Source organism: Lytechinus variegatus, chromosome 17 (genome assembly GCF_018143015.1).
Source record: "Lytechinus variegatus isolate NC3 chromosome 17, Lvar_3.0, whole genome shotgun sequence".
In the NCBI taxonomy this organism is placed as follows: domain Eukaryota; kingdom Metazoa; phylum Echinodermata; class Echinoidea; order Temnopleuroida; family Toxopneustidae; genus Lytechinus; species Lytechinus variegatus.
Window position 1 is genome coordinate 22791291 of NC_054756.1, and position 25267 is coordinate 22816557.

Sequence of the window (25267 nt, forward strand, 5' to 3'; positions counted from 1 at the left end):
AAGGCAGGGAGGAAGGATTCATAAAAGAAATGAAAATACAAAATAAATATGAAAAAGGGGAAACCATCTTTATGGACTGTTTGAAAGCAAGATACTTGCTCAATTGAGAAAAGAATCAAAGTCAATGATTAATAATTAATAAATCTAAAAAAGGAAAACAAATATTAGGAAAACGTTGGGCCAAAAAAATCATACTTTGCATAGGATTTTTTCTTCGACCTATCGTATCTTGAATTATGACCAATTTGTAAATGAAACATAAATATGTCAAACATACGATTACTGGATTGCTTATGATGCATGAATTAAGTCAATACTGTATTAAAAATGGATATATCCTACATGTTATAACAAGAAAGAAAAAAAGGGCAAGTTATACAATTTGTAAGCACCTAATGCGTATCAAGGTATGGTCTCATACAAAAAAAAACAATTAACCAATGCGATCATTTCATTGTCGTTAATTAACACAATTAAAAAAAGTTGCATCTTTGAGCGAGGACCGTGGCTTCTATGAGGAATACATTAATTTCATTTCATCAAAGGCTTTTATAGGTAACCGTTTCATACACGGTACGGATAACCGTTTCGAATAAGGTTCAGATAACCGGGGCGACGGCTGAACATAACACAGGCAAGATTCGGATATTTGGCAAAATAATGGTCAATCTATCTCCTGAATTTTTACTTTCTTCGAATTATCCTAGCAAATGACAAAATCATCTCGTCAATATTTGAGTTCCTTTCGATATTTACCAATCTGAAGTAATGTTTCTGACATAGAACCGGCTGTTTAAACCAGTCTACAAACCTAATAACGTTTCGTAAGCAGGTTATTATTTATCATTATTACATTATGTAGAAGTTGGTAACCATGTTATCTTTGCATGATTAGACTGTCTATGCTTTAAACAAAGATATGTTATGATAATTCCGATCGGCACTCCACCGGTAAAAATAAATACATATACCACATGTATCAAAGAATATAATTTACATGGACAACTGTAACCAAGGTGAATCACGGGTACGTAACATAAAAAAATGGTCATGTAAATTTCCCCACTCACTTTAAGTATTCCAAATTATCAACCCAAGTCCCCTGATTTGATGAAATCATTAAGACCAGCAGCATCAGGTGTTTCGAAGGGGTCAGTCTTTCATTGTTATGGAATGGAATAACCACTTTATTGTTATCGAATACTGTATATACATTCATACAAAATGATTTGAAGACATAGCACGTGTTTTAGATCTCCGCGATCAATTCTGATGGGGACATCCCAAATTAGAGCATTAATGGAAGACGGTTTGGCAAAAAATGCGCTCATATTCAACCTACAGGTAAGGCACTGAGGGCACATGACGTCGAGTCGCAACACATACAGAAAATAATATAATATTTTCAAGAAAGTGCTCTTAATGAATATAATATGAAATAATCATAACAATAAGTACTTTTCATTTTGACATTAGTTGGCAATGAGCCCCGTTTCTGCATCAACAATCAATTAAAATATAGCATACGAGGCAACAGTGGAAGAACCATTTAGTATTAAACATTTCAATTAATGAATTCATACCGAAATCGGAAATAATCACCCCTTAACCGTAAGACTTTTCAACAAAACTGAGATTGTTATGATATGATGTATGATATTTTCATCTACACAAAAATAAAACAAATGAAAATGACTTCCCGGCACAACCCCAAATAACATAAGAATTATAATCTAACGATAAATTCTTAAAGTTCACACTACGAATAATCTTCCTCTTTATTAACTCATTCCACTCTATACAGTATTCACATCATCGACTTCAGGATATAACGATATAACCAGATAAGTCAATGTCCTTCAGTTTTTCTTTCTTTTCGCACATTTTATAGACCTTTTGTGATCATAAAAAAGGCACGTGCGGACATTATTTTTTCCGTTCTTCAAGTTTTGACAAAGCTTCACCTCATGATTCTCACAATTTCCATTCAACTTTGTACGATATTAGTGTTTGCTTATTCGAAAAAAATAGCAAATACAACATCATCTTTGATGAGATAGCAAGTTTGGCATGTTACACCAGTTACCTGTTTAGTTAGTGGTTACTTTGATGTTTCCAAACATTACGGTTTACGGTAAGGCATGGAATTGCCTGGGGAAAGTTTTTGTTGTTGTTCCTGTCCTCACAGTCAGCAGACTGTTGTTGGGCGACCTTGGCCAGGCTTTTCGTTGTCTCTTCTCCATATTGCCGCATCAACCAACATATTGAAAGGACTGCTTGTGGGTTGAACCAAGTGTGCGGTGGCAGGAACGCGGAGGGCGTCTTCTGGAAATGCGCGTAAGTGTGCTTTGTGCATGGCGAGGGTGTCAACTTCGTGTTTCAGAGACATGTTAAGTTTCAGAGACAAGTCCAGTGGCGATTTACGGTCGCTAAGTTTCGATTTTGGCAATGCCTGTTGGTATTCTCTTGAGTATAGAAAAGGAATGTAGGGATGTGAAGGCGGAAGGGTAGGAGAGTGGCGAGCATTTAATAATGGACTCGAGTGGTATTTGCTTGCTTCATGTAGCCTCAGATGGTGCATCATATCAGTTGGAAGATCACGAAGGTATGTAGGGACACTTCCCCCCATTGGGAACTCGTAGGGGCTGGATGACATCGACATTTTTCGAGCGGCAGGCGAGGGGGTCCTGCAATCGTTGCAACCGCTATCGGATTCACCTTCAGAGCTGATGTCAGCGGCATTGGAATCATTGTCGTGGAAATTGGAGCTCACGGTATCCATAGCACAGTCGGTTGAGGATACAGAGGAAACTGCGGAATCATCGCTCTTCTCGCTATTGCTTCTTTCGCGACCCTCGCATCTATCAGACGAGGAACTCTTGCTTGTTTTACGGCTAATGGTAAACTTGTCAGGGTCTCGTCCTTCACGCCGGATCATCTCAGGGAGGATGCGCCTTCGAGCGTTTATGAACCAATTGCAAACCTGAAGAAGCGTGAGGTTGGCCATGCGAGAGAGATACAGCTTCTCCTGGTCATTCGGGTATGCGTTGTAGCGATGCTCGTATAGCCATGCCTTTAGGATGTTGACAGCTTCCTTTGGAAGATTTCCACGACGTTTCTTTGGTGGGGCACTGCTCGTGGACAGAACACGCTTCTCTCCGTTCGGACGGAATTTCTTGTGGACGAAACCATCAAAATCGGATTCTGCTTTCATTGTGACTGGGGCTGTATCTGAAAGACATAATAAATAAAAGAGGGTGATTTAGACTTCAGTTGGAATCCATATTGAAACATACTCAGAAGTGAATAGCAACCGCCACTACTTGCTTACCTCGATAGCTCACTTAACTCAGGAATCTTATACACTCTTCTCTTGAGGTGGGTAATGTACTCTGTCACCCCATAAAATTGAAAACCTGCCAAATTTATTAACAATTTTCACTAACTCTTCAAGCAGTCAAGGACTAGTAGACAACTTCATAAGACCTGACAGGATCTACAAATGGTGTGGTTTAACAGCGTCACAACATCGCGGTAACTCGATGTCACGTCTCAGGGATAGGAGTCTACCGAGAGGACATATCTGGATTAGTTTCGTGACATCAGACCCTGGCCCAGAATAAATCAAATTCATTGTCATGATGACAGCGCAGAATCTCGTTTGAGGATCATGGGTTCCTCCGGAGTGACATGGAAAGGAAAGGGGAACTGTCTCTATCCGGAAAGAGGCCTGTTCGGGCTCTCAACACCAAGACGTGAATCACTGCTCCAAATTCATGTGACTTCCAGTCAATGGCACATGGCTGCTTGACTTACTACGTTCCTGACATATGTGAGCTAATCCACGCTATTACCATCATCCAGGAACCCCTGGAAAAAAGTGAGCTGAGTACAACAAATTGCCTCCTCCTGAAAGAGAAGTTACAAAAATAGTTCCCTTGAAGAAAAACTACACCCATTGCAGGTCTTCTGTTTACCCTTACATTAATTATGAGTAATGTATTTGCAAAAAAATACATTATTAATTTTATCTTACATATTTACAAGCCGAATTACAAATCGCTATTTTTCGAATGAGAGTTTCACCATCATTGATAGATATGGCAAATACCATGTACTTTTTATATCATTGTCAATTACGATGGTAATGATGATGATTACGTGAAATAAACCATAATTCGCAGAGTCTATATAATCTTATTACAATGTATTTCACACAGCATTTGAAATGGTCACGATCTAGAAAGATATTATTCGTAAGCTTGATCGTATGCATTGCTACGATTAGCGTTCACGATTATTAGTAGTGTCACACCTTGCTTTACGAAATAAGTTTCTACACTAACTGCCAGTACTGTCAATCATTAGATGGTGGTTCGTTAGTGGAACCATAAACATTTTCATTTTGGTAACATGTCCGTGCTCTAAAGAGAAATAGGAGGGGAGTTCAAAATTAATCACTCCGCCCCAAAAGAAATCAGGTGAAACATTCTGTTAGGCTGCTAATCCTCCAACAACCCCATCTTACACGCGACATGTCTTCGTCACTCTGCAGACTTCTAGAGATCCTTTTAACATTCTTAGTATTTGGTGCCAAGATCTTCCGCGGCAGTCACGCCGATTCAAGGGCACCGAGGTCCTAAAAAGTACAATTCAAAGCAAAGGGCGTAGATACCATTTTTTTCTTCTTCCCTCAACCTTTGCCTTCGCTATTAGTCGTGACTTTCATAAAAAAATAAACCACACGAGTCATAATGGTTGCATCATAACCACATGTAACGTCACAAACGATTACCATACGATAGGTCCAATCCATCGGTAGTGAAAGACCTTCTTCGTGTCCTTGTATTAAAATCTGTCAGGGATTTCTGTACTCAAAATGGGAGTGAAAAGCGCGCGCGCGCGCACCTGGCATCCCGAAGCAGCCTGTTGTGACATGTGAGGGCTCTCATACCTAGCCACCTGGTTCAATGAAGTTGTGTCATTCGATAAATTAGCCTCAGAAGAAAAGTTGTCTTCGAAGTTCAAAGGAAATTAAACTCTCTTGCCGTATGAAGCTTTGTTACCCTTATGAAATTGTATCACGCTTCCTACAATATCATACCCAGTTAAATATGTACATTGTATATCATCCTTTTGTTACTTAAACAAAACTCATAGAACGTTAGAAGCGATGTGGAGCATCGCCAAAACAAGACAATTGCATTCCGGGCGCCAGAATTTCATAAAACGTCAACTAATCAGGTAAAATTTGATAGCGCATACAATTCTATGGTGGGAATTTCGGAGTTATTGCATGTGAAATAATGATCTCACATGATTTTCCCTGCCAATTATGACATGACATACGTCATGACTGTTTCGGTTCCATTAATGTAATCATTCCCCGTCAGTCCTCTCAATTTGTGTGCCTTCCGCGTTGCGCGTCTCCAGCTGCCGCAAAAGTGCATTAACAAGATATAGCATAGATCCATCAATAAGAAACCTAACCTGGATCCTGTTTTTAATACAATTAATAATGGCATGTTCTAAACATTCAACCGCTCGACTGAATGGCGAAGTTTAGAAACCATTTCCCCCTACATTTCCGTCTTTCTCACGAGTCGTCAAAGTCTGCCCTCCCTACCTTCTTTAGTTTCACTTTTGTTTTAGATTGTGATATTTACATGGATAAACATTGGAATTGAACAATCGCAATTATGGCAAATGACATAAATTAAGGCAGTAACAATTGATTGCGCATCGTGCAATTTTAATTGTGCATCGTACGATCTGCAGGTGTTGTAATATTGCATATTGCTACTATTGCTACCTTCTACACAATAAACCTAGACCCGAAACAAACCTCCAATTAAAGCGCAGATCCACGGGAAATAATTGTTCGACCTGCATGATCTATTGCGACAATATTATCATCACGAGCATGTGAAATTTACCATGAACCTTTGATCTCTCAATCAGATTTTACTATTACAAAAATCAAAATAATTTAACAATAAGTAAGATTACCCAGTTCTCATTTCCCTATATATCCTGAAGTTTGTAGATCCCATATTTTGTTGCTTTCTAACGGGACCACCAAGATCCAGTTCAAAGGATCTTGAGTGCAGTGATTTTCAATGTGATTTTTACATTTTGCGGATACCGGATTGCGCAGAAAGTTTAACGTACAGGTGTAACAAAATATTCGGATATGTTCCAAATTTGAAAGTGGTCGGAAGTGGGCATCATACATTGTACTTAAATTAACTGTCTGAAAAAGATGCCTGGAAAAGTCGATCCGCGGCAGGTAAATTGTTGAGGCCCCTTCGTTATCATGGTTAATTTCATGGTACGACTCTACACGAATGACTCTGTATAAACACTGGAAATTGGCACTCAATCTTAGATTTACAAATACCATGACAGCCCGACGAGGAAATATGATGGCATTTCCAAAACAAGTACACGCATCATCATTTAATCATTGGCCTACATCCGTTTCTTGCCCTTTGAAATTTGAACTTGAAATATTTCTTTATAAAACCGCCTATGTTTGTACACCCTCTCAAAATGAAGGCTGTTGCCAAACCAAATATTGAGCACAGTACACCGTCTGTGGATGTTGAAGTTGTGGATTTGAGTCCCATCAGTTTGTTGCACAGGAATGCATTACTACCTGCCATTGCTTTTGTCTCTTTGTCTGGGTATTACCAATGAGGGTTATAAGAATAACTTAGAGCCTACTCATGTCAACATAAACTGACGAAATGGGGTTAAAATCAGTACCACTTAAATGATTGAGGGAGTGCTGCTATGTTGGACAAACTCATTACGCCAGCAGGATGCAGACACGTGAAACCACTGACCACTAATTAGGTATTAAAACAACTGTTAAAACTTCCTGCAGAGCGCCCTCACATGGGGCGCAGTGACCACGATGACCTTAAACTCTTCATCGGCTCGATAATATTACATGATTGGTTGTCCCGCTTAACATCCAGGGGCCACGTAAATATTTCTTGGCACGGCTATTACAGTCCAGAAATCCCCTCGGCCTGTACTTGTCACATGGTTGGTGCGTAATGTAAATGCAAACCCATCTCGACTATTGTTTAGGTGGGATTAGAGATCACCTTGAGCTTTTGCAGTGGATGAATCCTGTTATGACCGCGACAGAGCATTGCTCATCACTCGTTTGCCATCGTTAAAGGTGCGCTCGAATCATTTAGACATGATACTTTAAAGTTAACTTGTAAAAGTTAATTATTGTTTTATTTTTACTCGGTTTTTCACTTCATCAGTTCTGCTGTTAAGCCAGAGGTGGTTTTGTTTATAGTTCCTCTTAGAATACAGGTAAACCCCTGCTGATAGGACTAACCTGCCAACTGTCTAGTCTCCTACCAACATAAACCAACCATTAAGGTGATGCTCTTATGTCATTTCATTATCTCTTCTTTCTTTTTCCCTGCAGCGTCATGAGTGGTGAATAACAATCAAATACATAAGTCGTTTCCTGTTCTTCTATTACGCCATTCATAATGACATTAAAACGTCAGTAGAAATATTTGTTTTCGCAGAATGGTTCAGGGTGGCTGAACCAGCGAGTCAGAAACCTCCACATGACCCTTCTAACCCATGCAAGCATGAACTGATATTCAAGTTCAGCGGAGTGAAATGACAGAAAACTGGTATGGTCGTGGAAGTGTGAGGGACCCCTTGCCGTTTGCAGAGAGTAGAGGGTGCAGCAAGTAGCACCTTCGGGAAGTGATAGAAGATTGTCCCTCAGCTTGACAAAGCTTTCAAAGTTCAGAATACATGTATAAGGCTAACCTGTATCCCCACCACCATCATAGCCAGTTCTCTCATTATACAGACCGACCTTAGTCCGATTCATATCCTATGCTATTTGTGTTTCGCTATTATCCAATGCACCTGATATAACGGGTCCCTAGACGGTCAAATGCTCAATTACCTTCAGGGATTCCTCCGCAATGGAAGGTTGGAAAGCGATTGAGATCTACTCGGACGGTCCCGGCATTGGCACGGTTAGACAATGGCCGGGTGACAGGGTGGCCGAGTCGGCCTTTGTTCTTCAACATGGGGAGTCGAGTTTTATAGGCTATTCTACTTTCCAACAGCACCCATCGGTCTTATCAAGGAACCTTAGAAGATAATACGACACAGATTCCCTGTCAATATAATGTAATACGGTCCTGTTATGACAGATAGATCACGTCCTTCAGGCTCAGTCATGAAAAGAGAAAAAAGAGATGCTTTCTGAATTTGTTCTCACCGATTATTCCGCAATGTGAATAGAACTATTGTACAAATATTCTTTGGACGAGACTAAAAACGATGTAAATCGTTGAATGATTGTTCCGTTTTTCCCCCCAAAACAAAGCTGTAATGGTGTAATGACTCCATGTCATGGCTAAGCGTTTGGAACTCCCTTTTAGGGGCAGGAGGCATGCAATCTAGATTATAACAAAAGGCCGGATAAAATGAAAATGACAAACTGCTAAAATAAAATCCTTCGCCGAATGAATGTCATTTTGGGATTGCAAGATTTAGAGAGTACATAAAACGTGTATTTTGCAAGTGGACAAATACGGGAAGGTCAGTTGATATTGTTAATGTTTCCTCTAGAAGCCAAATGTCTCCGACCTGCCCGATCAAAGAGAACAAATTCAATTCCAGGTTTTCAACATCCAGGCTCTCCATGTTGTTATTAATGTTGCTTTAAAAATGGAAGAGACATCAACAAGTATATACAAACATCAGCTTTTCATTCACTCTTTGTCTCTCACAAATGTAATAAGACACCCCTGTCCGCAATAATTGGACGAACCTAGCACCAATATAAATTGCCAACACCCTTCTTGATAGAGTAAAGTAATCATTAATTTGTGGTCATGATCACATAGCAGTTATGCAAACTCTGATTAAGATATGGGTACTGTGGGGGTATCTCCAATCAGGGAGAACAAACAGAAGCCAATTACCAAATATGCAACATGTGTTTTCTGCGTCAAACATTCCTCTTTCGATAGCCCCCCATTCATACCATCCACAAATCTATCATTTTCATATTTCCTTTCGAAAGAAACCGTGATTTGCCAATTCAAACAGGGGGCGATCTGACTCGGTAATTCACATCATATTCATTGAACTAGTGAGAAAGAGTCAGCTTTTTGGTCGGCAAACCCTATAAGAATATGTGTGTTTTTTAAATATATATATTTAGAATATCATGCTCCGATGTACAGTACCCGGATTTGGTAATAAGGGACCACAAACGTGACAACGAAGAACCGCATTCTTCATTTAATCATTTGACGTTACTTCAAACTTAACCTGTTTAGCGTAACTGAAGATTATCCTGTAAAAATGTTTCATACACTCGAGAAATATTGGAATAATTTCCAAGTTGAAATTTATTTTACCACACAAAACTTTATTTCTATTGTATAATTCGTTAATACTCCCGTATATAACATATTGTAACGTTGTTTGGGCTAATTGTGGTTCCACAAAACTTACTTCTATTTCTAAATTACAAAAAAGAGCAATTCGTATTTGTACAGGATCACATTATTTGGCTCACACCGATCCTTTATTTTTTAAACTGAAAACATTAAAAATTGCCGACTTATATACGATTCAAATAACTATAATTATTTTAAAATATATTAACAAACTGCTCCCTTCGTCCTTTGATAACATGTTCAAATTTAATAGTACTGTCCATACTTACCCAACGCGCATATCCGAAACTTTCACCTCTCTAACCCCAGACTGGTAATTGCCTCTAAATCAATACGACACCATGGTCCTGACATTTGGAATGGTCTTCCAAACAATATTAAAACGTGTTCAACCATATATTCATTAAAAGCCACTCTAAAGAAAACTATCATTCAATCTTATCAACCCCACCCTCCAAATTAAAACATTCACTCAAATATTCACATTCGCTATTTAATATTCTGATTTTACTCAACTGCTATACACAGCACCAGCACCTGCACTTGCAATGCACCCACTTGGTCAGTAAATATCAATCTTAGTCACGAATCTTTTATGAGGCCGCCATCAATTCAAGCCTAACCGCTCACGATGGCGGTCTCCTGCGTTCATTTTTTACATTATATGTATACGTTTACATTTATAAAAGATTAATTTATACTCACATCCTTATTTGTATTTATTATGTAAATGACCACATTGTTTATATTATAAATATTTTGTATTTTGTAATTATAAATAATTTTGTATTGTGTTTTTGAACGCAGAAATAAATGCAAACAAACAAACAAACAAACAAACACTCACAAACCAAGAGAAGACGAAAAAAGGGTAGACGATATAGAAAACAAACGCATATGTATTATAAATATACAAATATATATATAATCGTAAAGAAAAACACTAATACATGTTTGTGAAGGAAACACACACAAAAAAGATGAAAAAGTATTGCGTTTGAAGCGTCGGTTTCCAGTGGGAATATATTTGGGTGTCCAATGTGTTTCATCTTCGAAAAGGGTGTGGCTTTCGTCAGTTTTATTTGCAATGAATTCGAAGAGAATTGTGGAGTAAGGGGCCACGTTACCACAGTTCACGGCCATCTATTGTAAATTTCAGTGTAGATTTGTCATTCATTATGCTCAGTTGAATCAACAAGAACGCTGATAATTCAGACGGTTTCAATCCGATGCTTGTATCATCGTATCATTGCGTAGTCTATGGAGGGCGCAGTCGCGGTGTTACGATGAATGATATAGGTCTAACGATGGACCTATGACAGGTATTAAAGGGGAAGTTCACCCTGACAAAAAGTTTATTGTAAAAATAGCAGAAAAATTAATGAAAAATATTGCCGAAGGTTTGAGAAAAATTCATCAAATAATTAAAAAGTTATTAGAATTTCAATTATTTGATTTGTGACGTCATATACGAGCAGCATTCCTACATAGCGAATGGTAAAAAATCAATGAAATATCATTTTCTCGAAAAATTGAGAATGGTTTTCACTATAACTTTTGTTTATCAATAGACTAATCGTTTCACACCCGATCATGAAACGAAAACAAAATTAAGTCATCAGGAACCATACAAAATTTGAAATTTATGCATTTTATATTACATAACACATGGGACAGCTGCTCGTTTATGACGTCACAAATCCAAAACTTTGAACTCTAATAACTTTCTTACTCTTTAACGGATTTTCCTCAAACCTTCACCAATATTTTTTACTATTTTTTCTGCTATTTTTACAAGAAAGTTTTCTTCAGGGTGAACTTCCCTTTAACACGTGGGGTAGGATAAAATATTAGCGGATCACATCGTAGATGGTTACTCTTACTTATTTCTAGATTTCTATTCCATCAGAGAAGCGATTAAAGACAAAATCACTCAAAATAACTCGCATCCAAAATAACATAACATCGCTTAATTTCAATATCCTGACAATTAAGTAAGGAATTGAAGTAATCGAGTAACTGAAACAGGGGGCCGTTTCATAAAGCTGTTCGTATATTAAGAGCAACTTTAAGAACGACTGGTAATATATTCATTGGCGATGATTACACCCTCTGGGTCACGGAACGGTCTACATGACCTATTTTTTAAAAAATAAGACATCTACAATTATATTCTTTGGGTTAATCCCGAGCATCGCTTCATTAATGTCAAATAATGCCCATACATAGACATAATTCACCCTTTACTCTCCTCAAGATTCCTTGTCAGATCCTAGAACACAAATCATCTTCCTCTAACAAGGGAATTCCATATCATGCCAAGTCCTACAATAAGAGCACGAAAACAATAGATCTAGAATAGTAATACAAGTGTCAAACTTTAAGCAAGTGTCAATCAGCTGAGGCCGCGAAAAACCTCTTTGCCTTATTCATCCATATTGAATATTCCCACCCTATACAGAACACCCTCACAGCCCCGGATTCTATAAAAGAAACAGCATTGGAAAGGGAACAAAGAGGTTTTCATTCGTATTGGATCAGGGAGACTCTAATTGAATGGCAGTTTTAATGTTACAAGAGACGTCGACTCTCGGTCGAAATTTGGCCACTTTCGCAGCTTCATTAAAGTGAAATCAGAGCAATGTTTTTATAATTAAAGTGTCGTTCGCACCCGACACTTGTCAGCAAGGCTCACAAAAATGTGGGTATTATGACGACATCTTTGAACACGCGTTGCCTCCACCACTGGCAGCCTTTCATTTCCAATCGATTAAATAAACGACAAGAATACCTTCACAAAAGGAAGGCAATTTGAACTCTACATCGCATGCATTGTCTACATACAATAAAGCGTAACTGAATCTGTTTCAGTGCATTGTTTTATTCAGGTAACCGTACCCAAGGCAAGCTAGCGTTTAATTTTCGAGAGGTTCTCTGCGAATAGTCCATATTTCGGTTTCATTGTAAATTCATTTGCCATCCTATTCCTATTATACCCTTACTACTTTCTATCCTTTTGTTCATAAAAAATAAATCGCTAAATCAAGATGCAGCCAAACCAAAAAAATGTTTGCAATTATTCAATGATAGGCTTCTCTGGGACACTGTTGTACAAAACCGTTTGGAAAGAAGATACATACACCCTTTTTCAGCTACTACCACACCGTACTTGATATTGTTTCTTTACTCCGATAAAGGTTGTCTGAAACTAAACAAAGATGGCGTGGTGTTTCATTATCAATGGCGTAAACGAAGTACAGCAAAAACAAAATAATGATAATAATAATTATCATGAAAAACAGGGGGTGGTGTTGGGGGCTGTACATAGCCGCCTCTAACCAGCTGACGCACAGAGCCTTAGGGAATGACTTTCCCAACACCCGCTTACATTCACAATTTGGGTATGTATTTCAACTTAGTAATTAGTGGAGCGCGCCAGGCGCGTGCTCTTATAATCGCCAAAACAATATCCTACGGACATCTAATAATATTCTAACTACACACAAGTGGACTCACTACTCTTAGATCTAATACTACCCCGAAAATTGTGAAAGCGAAACAACGCCTTGTCGCGCCATTTTTGCTCTGATTGACAGGTTTAGATTTTGCTTTTAGGACGGTTACCCATAAAAAAAACTAGCATAATGGTAGAATAGCAATTTCTGTTTCTATACATCAACGGCAAAATTAACAAGTAACTCATTGCGCCAGTTTCTAACAGAGAGTGACAAAAAACGTAAACGAGCAAACGAAAATGGTACACCACGACAAACACTCGGATGAAACCCGGCGGAGTGGAATGAAGTTTGTGTAGGTCTTGTCAATGAAACAACTAACGACAAATTACCTAGTCAAATACACTGCACATAAATTAATTTCTCTATAATTCAGTCTACCATGTCTTTGCATTTGTTTTTCCTTTTTGTTTTTTGGTAACGCGCGTCAGTTAATAGCGCTTGTTTTATGTTGTATTCAGAAGCAATATCCTACTTGTAGTATCAGGGGGAGAACGCAATAAGACAGTAACGTGGAAATGACCAATGATCTAATGAGATAATTCCTCATCACAGAGAGACTGTTAAAAATGGATTGCGTCATCGGAGAGTCTTGTCAAAAGGGATATTCCCTTCTTGTAATTCTTGAAGGTAAATTATAGGCACACCCTGTAACTTTCCAAAACTTGTCAAAGGAGCTTCCTCGCTCTAACATCTTCAAAATTACCAAGTCTAAATTCCCTGCGTGCAAACGCTTTTCAAGTAAACAATAGACTGAGGTGAACACTGCAAAAAAAAATAGAATGTTAGATCACTGCCGTGTTAATGTTTTGTATGAACATGATTATATGTTTCATTGTCAGGTATCATGGGGATGTTAAAGCAATTAACTACTCATTATTGTGTTTCTTTGTTTCATTTTTTGCATTCCTAGCAATCATTGGGAACTGATAATTTAATAGCATTTTTCAAAATTATATTTGGAGCTACACGCATACCATGGGCATGATGGGGTTAGCATTGTAGGCTCTTGCCTTTTTATCATTCAACTAACGCAAAAGTAGAATTTTCCAGCACTTTCGGTCTCCCAAGGACATGTTTATTTCACCAGGGAAACTGGGCGATTTACAAGGGGAATTCAAAATGGAAATTAGGAAGGGTGTTCTAAAAACTGCCAATGACTTATTCAAGAGTTTCAAGACACTCGGCCGAGACAAATTACTGTTCTCCCGCCATTTCTGGGTATAACAGTTGGTGACTAAGCGTCTTCCCTGTCACAAACCCAACTTGTCACCAATTAGTACGCCATAGATATGACAATAAGTGAAGTTAATTCCATGCCATTAGGCTTTTCAAAGCTTGATAGGTTTCAGAAGGAGGTGATGGTGAGAGGATGTTTTTTGTGAACGCCTTAGCAGGGCGCTAACTGTCCAATTTCCTCCTGCCATGCAATCAGGTAATCGACCTGGTGGTGATTGTCTTCATGGGGAGTACATACAGGCGAATTGGTCCCCCCCCCCCACCCCACCGCGGACCTCAACAAAAGTCCATGCTAAACTCAATCCTCAAGCGTCTCTTATCACACTATCCATGCTATCCCTAGACCATGTAGACGCTGACCATGCTCTTGATGGAATCACCTATGATGGGATGTTTCCGCCTTAACACGCGGCGGACTCAACCCTCTATTGTCTGAGCCAACAGACCACACGACTGGCTCCTAGAAACACTGGGTCCCATGTTCAATTTACGGCGTTAAAATGTTTATATTTATGTTTTGAGCTAGAGTTGCTGAGCACGGTGAAGTTCCCTAATCTTGGTCGAAACACTCGCCCGATCGGCCGGAAACCATGCCAAGAGGGGTAAGGGGTGGAGAATTGCGACTTCCTGTCCTTGTCCATTCGCGCGTCTTGTATTTACAAGGCAAACGACAGATTCGAAGACGAGGGAGACAACTTGGAAAAAAGTGTCAAGGATTAAAGAAAGAGAACGCGCTCAAACGGAAACCTCATCAAATTGTTGAACTGTCAAAGTCAACGTTGGCGCATTCTCCATTTGATAGGGTTATGGCTGCAGCTCTTCCAATATCCTTTTGACATGCCCTCTCGTGGGATTCGAACAGCCGGTGCAGCAAAGAGGTTGGTGACAGCCTGAGCCTCTTGTCTCAAACAGAAAAAAAAAGAAGAATGAAATTAAAAACCGACGGCAAATGAAAATAAAATGGCGACAAATCTCGAGCCCGGTTTTCAACGCGCTATCAGTTACTAAACGTATTTTTCGACGTGCAAGCACACATTATTTAAATATACTTGGGCGTGGTAACAGCTGGATGAAAACACAATGCGTTTTATGGGAAGAACATTGACACACTGCTGGTAAATTGAAGAGAGTGAGAGGAACTCGCTCCTTGGAACAAAAGGGAGCGACCAAAGTGTTATCTATCCTGCAAACACAAATGTGTGCTGAAATCTGGACTATAAACGGAGCCAACTCGAAAAAAAGGTAACAGCGCACCACCTCCAATGCTTTAGATGTGAGGGAGTACGATCGAAAAATATCAGCATCCTTTTGTTTAAAGGCAACGTCGACACGTGTCGACGGCGTTGATTTTGACATGAGGGGGCTTTCCCACCGTTTACCTGCTGCGGCCTTACCCCAATGTAAACAAATTCCACCCCAAATATCGAAATTAAAGTCTATTGGTAATCGATGACACTGCCGAGAAAGGCGCCATGTGATAATGAAATAGATTCCCAGCATGATGCCCCATTGGAACTGCAACCTGATCGCTTTTCACTTCAATTTTAATTTCAAGTAATCAAATATAATAATGTAGTGTCATCCATCTAAAACGTGTTGGGCGGGTTGGGGATCCTAGAAAGAAGAAAGAATAAGCAAATGGAATGGGAAAGCAAAATCATTTTCCAAAATGCCGAATTTGTCTACAATTCAATCAGCGTGTAACGCCCATCAAAGATTGACTAAATTTTCAGATTTTTTGTTTCTCCGTTACATCTTGGACCGAAAAAACAGCATCATAGAGCAGCATTATAAGGGGGTAAACTAAATATTTCAAACAAGCGCACACGCAGCCACAAATGCAAGTCTCCAATAACTCTGAACAAATGAAACTGGACACTGAAAGGGATATTTTCTTTAGAATGTGATCTAAAGAGTCCGATGGGGCATCGAGGATGGGGCAAAGGGGTACATCAGTCATCAGGTCATATCTAAAGAGGATACCACGCGCGAGTGAAAACCTCCAAGGGGGTCAGGAGCAAGGGCCATTGTTGGTCCAACTCGCGTGGCTCCAGATTAGGTTTCGGACCTGGAATCTCAACGGCCGGGAACCCGAGATGAGACTGGTATGGTCGACTGTTTCCAGGCCAAGCTTAATCCCCCAAGACGTGGAAAATGGAAATGTCATCGTGGTGACGGTTCCTTCGGTTCATCAGTGCATATTGCGAGTGCAAATTCTACAGTCAGCATGCATGCCCAATTCATATTCTGTTCTTTTTTTTCAAAAGTATTGGAGCCTGATTTATAAAAATGTTAATTATTATGCATGATTTTTTAAGTCAATGTACAATGGTTTGTAGAAAAACTTAATATGTAACCCTTCAGCGTTTTGAGAAGAATACTGCTTCAAAGCAAAGGTTAGGCAAAGCAACATTACATGATGTATTGCATTGGGCCAACGTACATCCAAACAGAAGCTTGTACTTTTTAGTGACAGCTTGACACAGCGAGCGCAGGTTAAAAGTGCAACCACTCTTAAATTAGACACAATAAATCATAATTCATGTCTCAATTTAGTGTGTGCGTGACAAGATCGCAAAAGAAATGTGCTGATGGTGATGACGTCTGCAGAAAATCGAGGCAAATCATCAACGCCACTCAAATCACATCCCACATAAAACCATACACCTCTAGGTGTAAGTATACTGAACCCCGGTCTGAACTCGAGTAACCTTTACACCTTCTAGCCTCCCCTTCACCCCTCTTACACCCATTGCCCCTCCCCAGTGCTCCCTTTACTAAAACACTTCCCATCTGGCCGATGGATAATAATGAAATCTTTTGCCAAGTTTGAGTCCTGATTTCTCCCATGCGTCCAACTGCCAGTGGAAGGGCAAGTCGGCGAGGGACAGATTAGTCGTCAATCCATGAAATCATATTTTTGAACTTCTTAGAAATAATATTTTGCCCCCCTAAAATCGACCAAGAAGATGCTGTCAAGTGTCGCCATTCAAAACACGTGTCATTCTCATCACACAGGTGCATATAGTATGACCATGCAATTGTTCAATAGCAATATTAATATTTTACAGTCGAGTACCACATTGACGTCTGGCTTGGAAGTCTGCAAAGAGGCTATGTCGGGAAGGTTCCGCGAACTTTAGTACATTACAGGGTATCCCAAAGGTTACCTTTTCTACAGTTGACAGACGATTTAAGTCAAACTTTATCGCACATTTGCAGGAAAACCGGGTGAATAGATTTATCACTTCCAATTGTGACAGTATTCAGAGCAATAGGTACAGGGAGCAGTGGCGCAGGTACATTGACCGTGAACCACTATATTAAGTTCTGATTCAACACGGCCCTGGTAAACCCATTTCGCTGATGCTTTTTTACCACACGTCATTAAAACTTTGCGCTGTTTGAGTTCAAATAGCCGAATACTCATACATGATTCAAGACGGGATGTTCAACACAAATATCCACTCTGTAAAGATAAAGATTGCAAGGTAGTGTTTGGCAAAGGCGGTTATAGCCAAGATCACTGGCACAATGCTGTCATAAATAAGTGAGGTTTAGACATTTACATGCCATAAACAGTTCCTATTTCCTAAACGGCGAAAATACCTAGAAGGGTTTATTTTATTTCCCATTTGACATAAATCGTCTTTGCAGTCTAGCTTTTCATGGCTTTATGATATTTGACGATTCAAGTTTTCCCCGTTTTTATGGTAAATCGACGATAGGGATAATCACGATAAATGTTGGCAATTGGCAACTGCCAGGAGGCCTATCACATTGACACGTCCGCATGAGGGCGGCTAATCAGTGTTTGTAAACACTCCACGGTAAAATTGTGAACGTGAACGTGGATTGTTGAAATGGTTATCTAAAATTTGATAAATCAATGCAGTTACACATCATTTCTTAATACAATGTCTAAAATTATAATAATAACACATTACTACTACAAACACTAGGTCATGAACGGATAAGTACAAACCTACAAACCAGTCATGTCGATTGTGTATCGAAGCAATATGAACCACAATAATGCAATGTAGTTTGCTGACGGCGAACAAACGCAATAGGAGTGATGTACTCCCAAGACCATGTTATCTGTATTTACCACCCAGTCACAACATAGTACGTCAAAATGTTTGGAATTGCGCCAAGAAGTGGTGGAGGAAGAGAAACTACAACTGCAATGTTAATATTTATGTTGGGCGAAGCAAGCGTCTGGGTCATTATCTTATGGACTTTGCATCATTGAAGGCTGACGTGCCAACTTGGGACCCACCGATTTTCAGCTCCAAAACATGGTCTGCCCATTTCCACTCCTTGAACCATGGACATGATGGACCTACATGCTTGAACCAACTGTATCCCTCTACGTTAGGCAAATAAAGATTGTGGCTACCCATATCAACTATGTGTTCTAACAATGAGTGAAGTAATCACACTCTTTTGCGATAGATTGTACTGGTCGCTCGATCGCTCAATTTCTTTGGTATATGATTCCTGTCAAACGATACATATGGTACATTGATGACTGGTTTACCCTACCAAATGACCAAGAGGCAGCTGATTCCAATTGGAATTGACATGATTAATCTTTTTTAAGCAAGTTCACACCTAGTTACCAATAATGCATATAGCATTTCCATTTATTTGAAAGCAGGATAAAAGAGCATTGTGGATTAAATGCCTTGCTCACGGGCATAGCTGCCGCGGCCGGGGAACGAACCCTGGGCATTTTCATGTATAGCCAAGCGCCTTAGACCACTCGGCCACAGCACCTCCATGGCTCAACTAATCGATCGAAAATCACGATATTACTATCGCCTAGTCAAACTACATGTATAGGCAGGTATTTTAAGGCAAACATGTCGAAGTAAAACAGTTGCGAGTCGGGTTAGAAATCGAGGTGAAATGCGAATAAGTTATTTTCAAATACGCCTTCATATGAACATGATTATTTTCTGAAAATTTTCAGCTGTTGTTGATCTGTCCACTCTCAAGACGTCCAAGTGCAGAGAGAGAGCTTGTACGCGAACGAATCACCTGGTCGGCATGATCTGTGCCATTTGCTTGAAATAAACGAAGTATATCAAATATGCGGGCATGCTTATTCACAATACCTACAATTTATTCTCGTATACGAATTGAAAAAAGCAAGGGAAACTGATCATCAACTGCTTTGATTATACGGGCATGTTTCACTTTCAATTTAGACAAAGAAAAAGTGAAAAATCAATTATTCGCTTGCCTTTGATAACCGATTCGAGAAAATTGGCGTCGGATTTGCGGGTAAAACGTATAATATTACTGATCATTTTTCATGAGCATTTACTCAAACTGTGACTTTCTTATTTTTATTTTTTGCTAGACCTTACATGACAGTTGACCTTGAGTAAAACCATTTCCGCCTCGTTTCAATTGCGACAAAGGGTATCATTTTTTTCTGTTATTGGTTGTGGTAGGTTTTATGAAGTTTGAATATATTAGGAGTCTATCTGAGCTTGATATTCATTACATAACTATTTTTTTTCGTTTCCAAGATAATTATATATTTGGTGATGATATGACTTTATATATCAGATCATTAATGCACTTCTAAGTAATAATTACGTGATCTGAGAATCCGCGTTATAACACCTAAACAAAAACAAACAAGAAAAGAGTCTTAGGCTTATTGTCGAAAACAACTTTCAGTGATACTTTTCAATGTTTGTGAGTTTAAACTTTAAAACACCTATATTTATCCCAGGTATTGATCACTACATGCATTTTCAAATTTTGATTGTCATTACTGTGTTTTCATATGTAATCCTGTAGAGTTGTTTACCTTTTTTTCTATACCCTCTTATAAGTTTTATAACAACTTCACCCCGATTCAATATTTGTTCCCATATATTTTGACCTTTACTTTGACCATTCTTTTCCCAAAACGAAATGCGGACAGGGTCAAGATAATTATCACCGTTTTTTTCATGTGTGCCTTTCCAAAATTCTAATTCTTATTTAAAAGAAAAAGAAAGAAAAAATCTTGAAAGCTCGTCCTAGTTTCTCGCACTCGCCTTTCAAAAGAATCTGACGAAGATGGATCTGGTATGACCTAAAGTTTGGAATCTATTGAACAAACATTTATCAAACCACTTTTTGTACCTGTCAGAAATCGCCTTTAAAAACCATCACGCCCTTATTCAGGAAAGGCAAATTTAAATGGCGTTGATGTTGACACGGGAATATTTGAAAATCATGAGGATATAAAGACGGATTGTTTCCCCTTCTGATGTGTCGCTTGGACGTGTCAAGAAAAACCTGTCATGTCTGTCACACATATATACTTATAATATATATATATATATATACATTGTATATACTCCTGAAGAAGACGGAGGTCCGTCGAAAATTTGAGTAAATAAAAACTATATTGGCACTGAAAGCATTACCATTTATCTTCAGCATATTTTGTTACTATGAGAGAAGCCAATACGTGAAACTTTTAGATATATATATATATATACATGTATATATATATATACACATATATATATATATATATATATATATATGTATGTATGTATGTATGTATGTTTACGCATATTTTAGATACATAATTATATGTATCTAGTTACAACTTTTCATATATGCCTATCAATTTCATATTTTTCATCATCATGATCATGTAGTTATTATAATTCACAGGTCATTCGAGGATTAAATGACAAGTGGCACTCACGTCCTAGACCTTATATAATGAACGACTAGGTTTCCTTTTCTTAGTAATTCACATTCTGGTAACAACGATTTGAATGAAAATTAGTATTTAGATAGAGCAAGGATAGTAACTGAGAGATGCGGGTAGAGTATGATAGTATAATAAATCATCATTTTGTTCTTAAACTTTCAATGAATTACGAAGAAGTTTATATACTTCAATAGAAAAATGTAGGTAAAAGTTTAAAGACTTGAAAAAGGTGGAGGCAATCCAGTCATGCCAGTATTTGCAATTTTATCAAGTTTATTATGCAAGGTAAAACAACAAATAATGATTCTGAAAAATGCCCCGAAAGAAAATTGTTTCCAGTTCCATATTATATATAGGAATCAACCAAGCCCAGTATTTGCAAAGAAAATCGGAACCAAGTTTCGTTTTCACTTTTTTTGTAATCTTTGTTGTCTTTCGGTGGTCATTTCATCTCTTCTCCAACAGCTTTTCTCCTGTAAATCACATTCTCTTTGTGCTCGTTATGTTTTATTCTCGCCGAAGAAAATAATGCTATTGTAATTTGCTGAAATTATATGCTCTATTACGCGATCTTAATTGCACGATAGCCTTTCAAAGACTTGTTCGCCCATATTTCAGTGTAAATAGCCAGAGGCATGTCTTTCTTGGTTTACCATTATTTCACCAAACAGGAAGAAAAAGTACCGATATTTATCTAATAAAACACAAACGCATGGGACCCCGCCGCTCTGACAAGTGTCCCTTTTTCTAAGAATACATCAAATGAAAATATCATGCCCTAAGACAATTTAGTAATTGTAATTATGGATATCGAAAAGACAATTTGATTGCATTTTCTGAGGGTTTTGCACCAAAAAGAAAACAATGATATGCTGCTTCAAAAAAAAAACAAATTCTGAGCGTATTTTGTAATTGAAAAGAATCCACGCGCCGACTACCCTTAATGCGCATGATTTCGATGACGTTATCGATGTCATACTGCTTTCATGTGAAATATAATTTCCTTACAATAAACGTGGACAGGTAAGATTCAGCATACTAGCCTTGGGGAGTGACTGACGCGTTGTCTCATTCGATTGTTCTCTCCGACGCATAACGATATCAAGAATCGCGCTTTTTGCCCGAGACACCAGAGTGAAACGATTCCTATATTTGTAAATTGAGTCAGCCATTGAAACGAGAAAGAGGGAAACACTGAAAAACAAGGCTGATGAATAATAATGGTGGCAATTCCAAGAACTCAATAGCATTGTTGGCTATTATGAATTGGAAAGATGGTGACACATCTGTTGATGTCAAAAAAGAAGTGACACCTTGGCAAATAATATGTATATAATAAATGCGGTAAATAAGTACTTATCTAATAGGCATGTCATGATTCATTAGTGGTTCTGGAACATAAAAAGAACCCCAGATGTCAGATTCACCACGACTAGGGCTTTGGGTTGTTGTAACTTGTAAGCATCGGAAAAAAATATCAGCCCAATTTGTTGATCAGTTCGAAATATCCACCTTCTCTGTATTATGGAGATTGTGTAACTCTATGATCATGATGGTTGAATATGAAATTTCCTGCTTCCTTTTTGTTAGATCGTTTAGGATATGCGCAGTAATCAGGTAAAGAAGTACAATATATCGGCAGGCACATGAGATGCGGAACAACGGGAGGGATTTAACAATTTGAAATGTCAGATGGTGTTTAAGAAAGAACCTTAGGACATGCGCTAAATGCCTGATGTAGTGAAATACTACGATTAATTCCAGAAGCTGCTGATGCAAATGAAAACTTGCAGCGTGGGCGGAGCCGAAAGGGTGTGGTTAAGGAGTAAACACTGGCATACGGGCACCACGAGTGGTTCAAACAGCTGATCAGCCGCCGGATGAGCTTACAGCTTTGCCCATACATTCAGATTACATGGTTCCGATTTCAGAGGACCATCGACAAGGAATCTAAATATTGGCAACTTGTCTCAACTCTCAAATTTATGTGGGGCTTCTTCGCTTAAATATATTTCTTTTCATTTGAGACATTTTTTTAATGTTTAAAAGTAAACATAATAATTCAATGAAAAACAAAATGGCGATACAAAGTACTTGATTATTAAAGCGAGACAGGATGTACGGAGGGGAAAAAGGCGAATAATTTTCTAAAGAAGGGTTTATATCATCCTGATATCCGATAAATCAAAGGTCATGTCCCCATTTTAGTCACAGGTTTTGCATCTGACCGGATTTAACACACCTTCCATCATTAAACACAACCAGACGACAGGTAGAAAAGGAGAGAAATAAAAATTTATATGGAGACAGAACGATGTAATGGCCCTATTACAGCTCAATTTCTCTTCTATTTGATTTCTATTGTCAAACCTACTGGGTATTTCGCTAATTGATTTGGCATCTAAGGACCAAAGGAGTCGATTTGATACCACCACGGCGGTATCAACTGGTGCAATTACCCGTCATGGTCACACAATTACCCCGCTACCGATACGCCGATATTAACAAAGTAAACTGAAAGCATTGGTCCATGTTTACCCTATTGTCAATACCCAGATCTTTTGGGCAAAGCATAATGGGTCATAATTATCCCGAATGCAAAAACATCTATTGATTGGTGTAATCCCCTTTGCAGGCTAATATGTTTCCTCCAAAGAGCTGTCATAATTGCGCCGTTCTGACATTTGTATGCCGAAGAATTATCCACTGTGAATGCAAAGTTGTCGGAAGCTCGAAGTGATTTAACAAAATTAATGATGTTCTAGAGAACCAAATAAAATTCAGTCTCGTCACCACCACGAGATTTGGATAATGTCGCAAATAAAACATCCGCCAGCAATCTAGAACCGCCTCCTTGATCTCAAAACCATATTTACTCTCTCTCTTCAAAATCTGGGGAAAATGATATAGGAAGCATTTAGAAGGGGTGGAAATATGATACTTGTTAAATTGACGCCACATGAAGGGGCGGCTTCGGGAGTATGTTACAAGAACAACAAAACAAATGTGTGCATATATATATATATATATACATATATATATATATACATCAAGAGGTCCTCTTATAGCTACATATCGATCAACATCTCCTAAAAGGATTGGACATCTTTGACGAATAATATTAATGCACTAAACACACGATGGAGAATGAAAAGTGATATTGTCCATTATCGAGACTTTCCCTAACCCAAATGGCGGGTTCAAATTGAACGTGCCCCAAAGCTGACGTCCTTGCCAAGAATTGCCTTGGTATGGTTTCCTTTGATCCAATGTTTACCCGCAATGTTATCTATCCCCTTTCAGAGCTGATCCCCCCTTTAAATGAAACCCCTCACAATCCTCGACTCCTTAAAAGAACCTCAAAAGAACCATTAAATTGTGTGTACGTAAGCAGGAACACTTTAACACTTAACATTATATAAAGGTGTTGACGGTGAGGTCAATTAAACCAACTCTTATTTGGGGATGTCTTGTATTTAAGCCACGAAGTGTCCGGTATAATCATTTCACCAACCATGCCAACCCCTTCCCCGTCCTGACCCAATCACTGAAACGACAATTGTAAAGAGACGGCTTTTAAAACGAACATGTTTTAAATTAATCATAATCAGACAACCGGGGCCATTTCGTCGTCGGACCTTTATAAATGGTGCCATGTTGGTATTGATGATGTATTCGTGCTGAAAAGCAAAGAGCCAAGGACACATCCTTGAGGTACATTTCTGCCAAAATGAATTAGATATCAACCCCAAAACTTGATGCATAACATGTCAATGGTTGTGAATGGCCATTCTAACTTTTATGATTTCATGTCGTCCAAAAACGTACCTCGTTGTCATCTTGTTTAAATGCTTTTCAAATTCCGCAACAATTTGTGACGATTTCTGAACGCAAAAGTGAAATAACCTCCCAAAATCTCGTGATCCAGGAATATACCTAAAAAAACTCTGCCATGAGCCTACATAAAACTATAGAGATATTGTCTTAAATCGAGCCCGGGAGTTTGTTGAGTAGGATATATTCTTAAAAAAAACATCAGGTAAAGAAAACGTTACTTATACATTTATGTGTTATACAGCTATAGGCCTACATGTTAACCAATAAGCTTAGCTAATCCTTGGGAAGTTGGGTGAACAATTTGTTTAGAAAACACAAATATATCTTCTACAAGTGAGTGGTGTCAATACTTTTAACCATAAGTATAACTACTTTGTGATACGTCCTTTCAATAAAGAAATAATTTTCGTTAAAAAAAAGTTCACACAGTGATATTACACTGTGGTGGTCTCATATCTTATTTTAAAATCAAA

The 25267-nt window shown here is 38.5% G+C and overlaps 1 protein-coding gene across 2 annotated transcripts in view; it reads right to left on the reverse strand.

The window, feature by feature from the left end:
* Window positions 1-468: 468 nt before the first annotated feature.
* Window positions 469-25267, reverse strand: part of LOC121431291 (iroquois-class homeodomain protein irx-3-like) — a 32007-nt gene continuing 7208 nt past the window's right edge. The window contains exons 1-2 of one of the 2 annotated variants that reach the window (XM_041628800.1): window positions 7955-8220; window positions 469-3231 (exon numbers count right to left, since the gene is read on the reverse strand). In XM_041628800.1, the coding sequence (XP_041484734.1) occupies window positions 2189-3231; window positions 7955-8081 (1170 nt within the window). In that variant the 5' untranslated portion in view covers window positions 8082-8220 and the 3' untranslated portion in view covers window positions 469-2188. Of the gene's footprint in view, window positions 3232-7954; window positions 8221-25267 lie in introns of those variants that run through there. The other variant, XM_041628801.1, reaches the window with a different exon arrangement.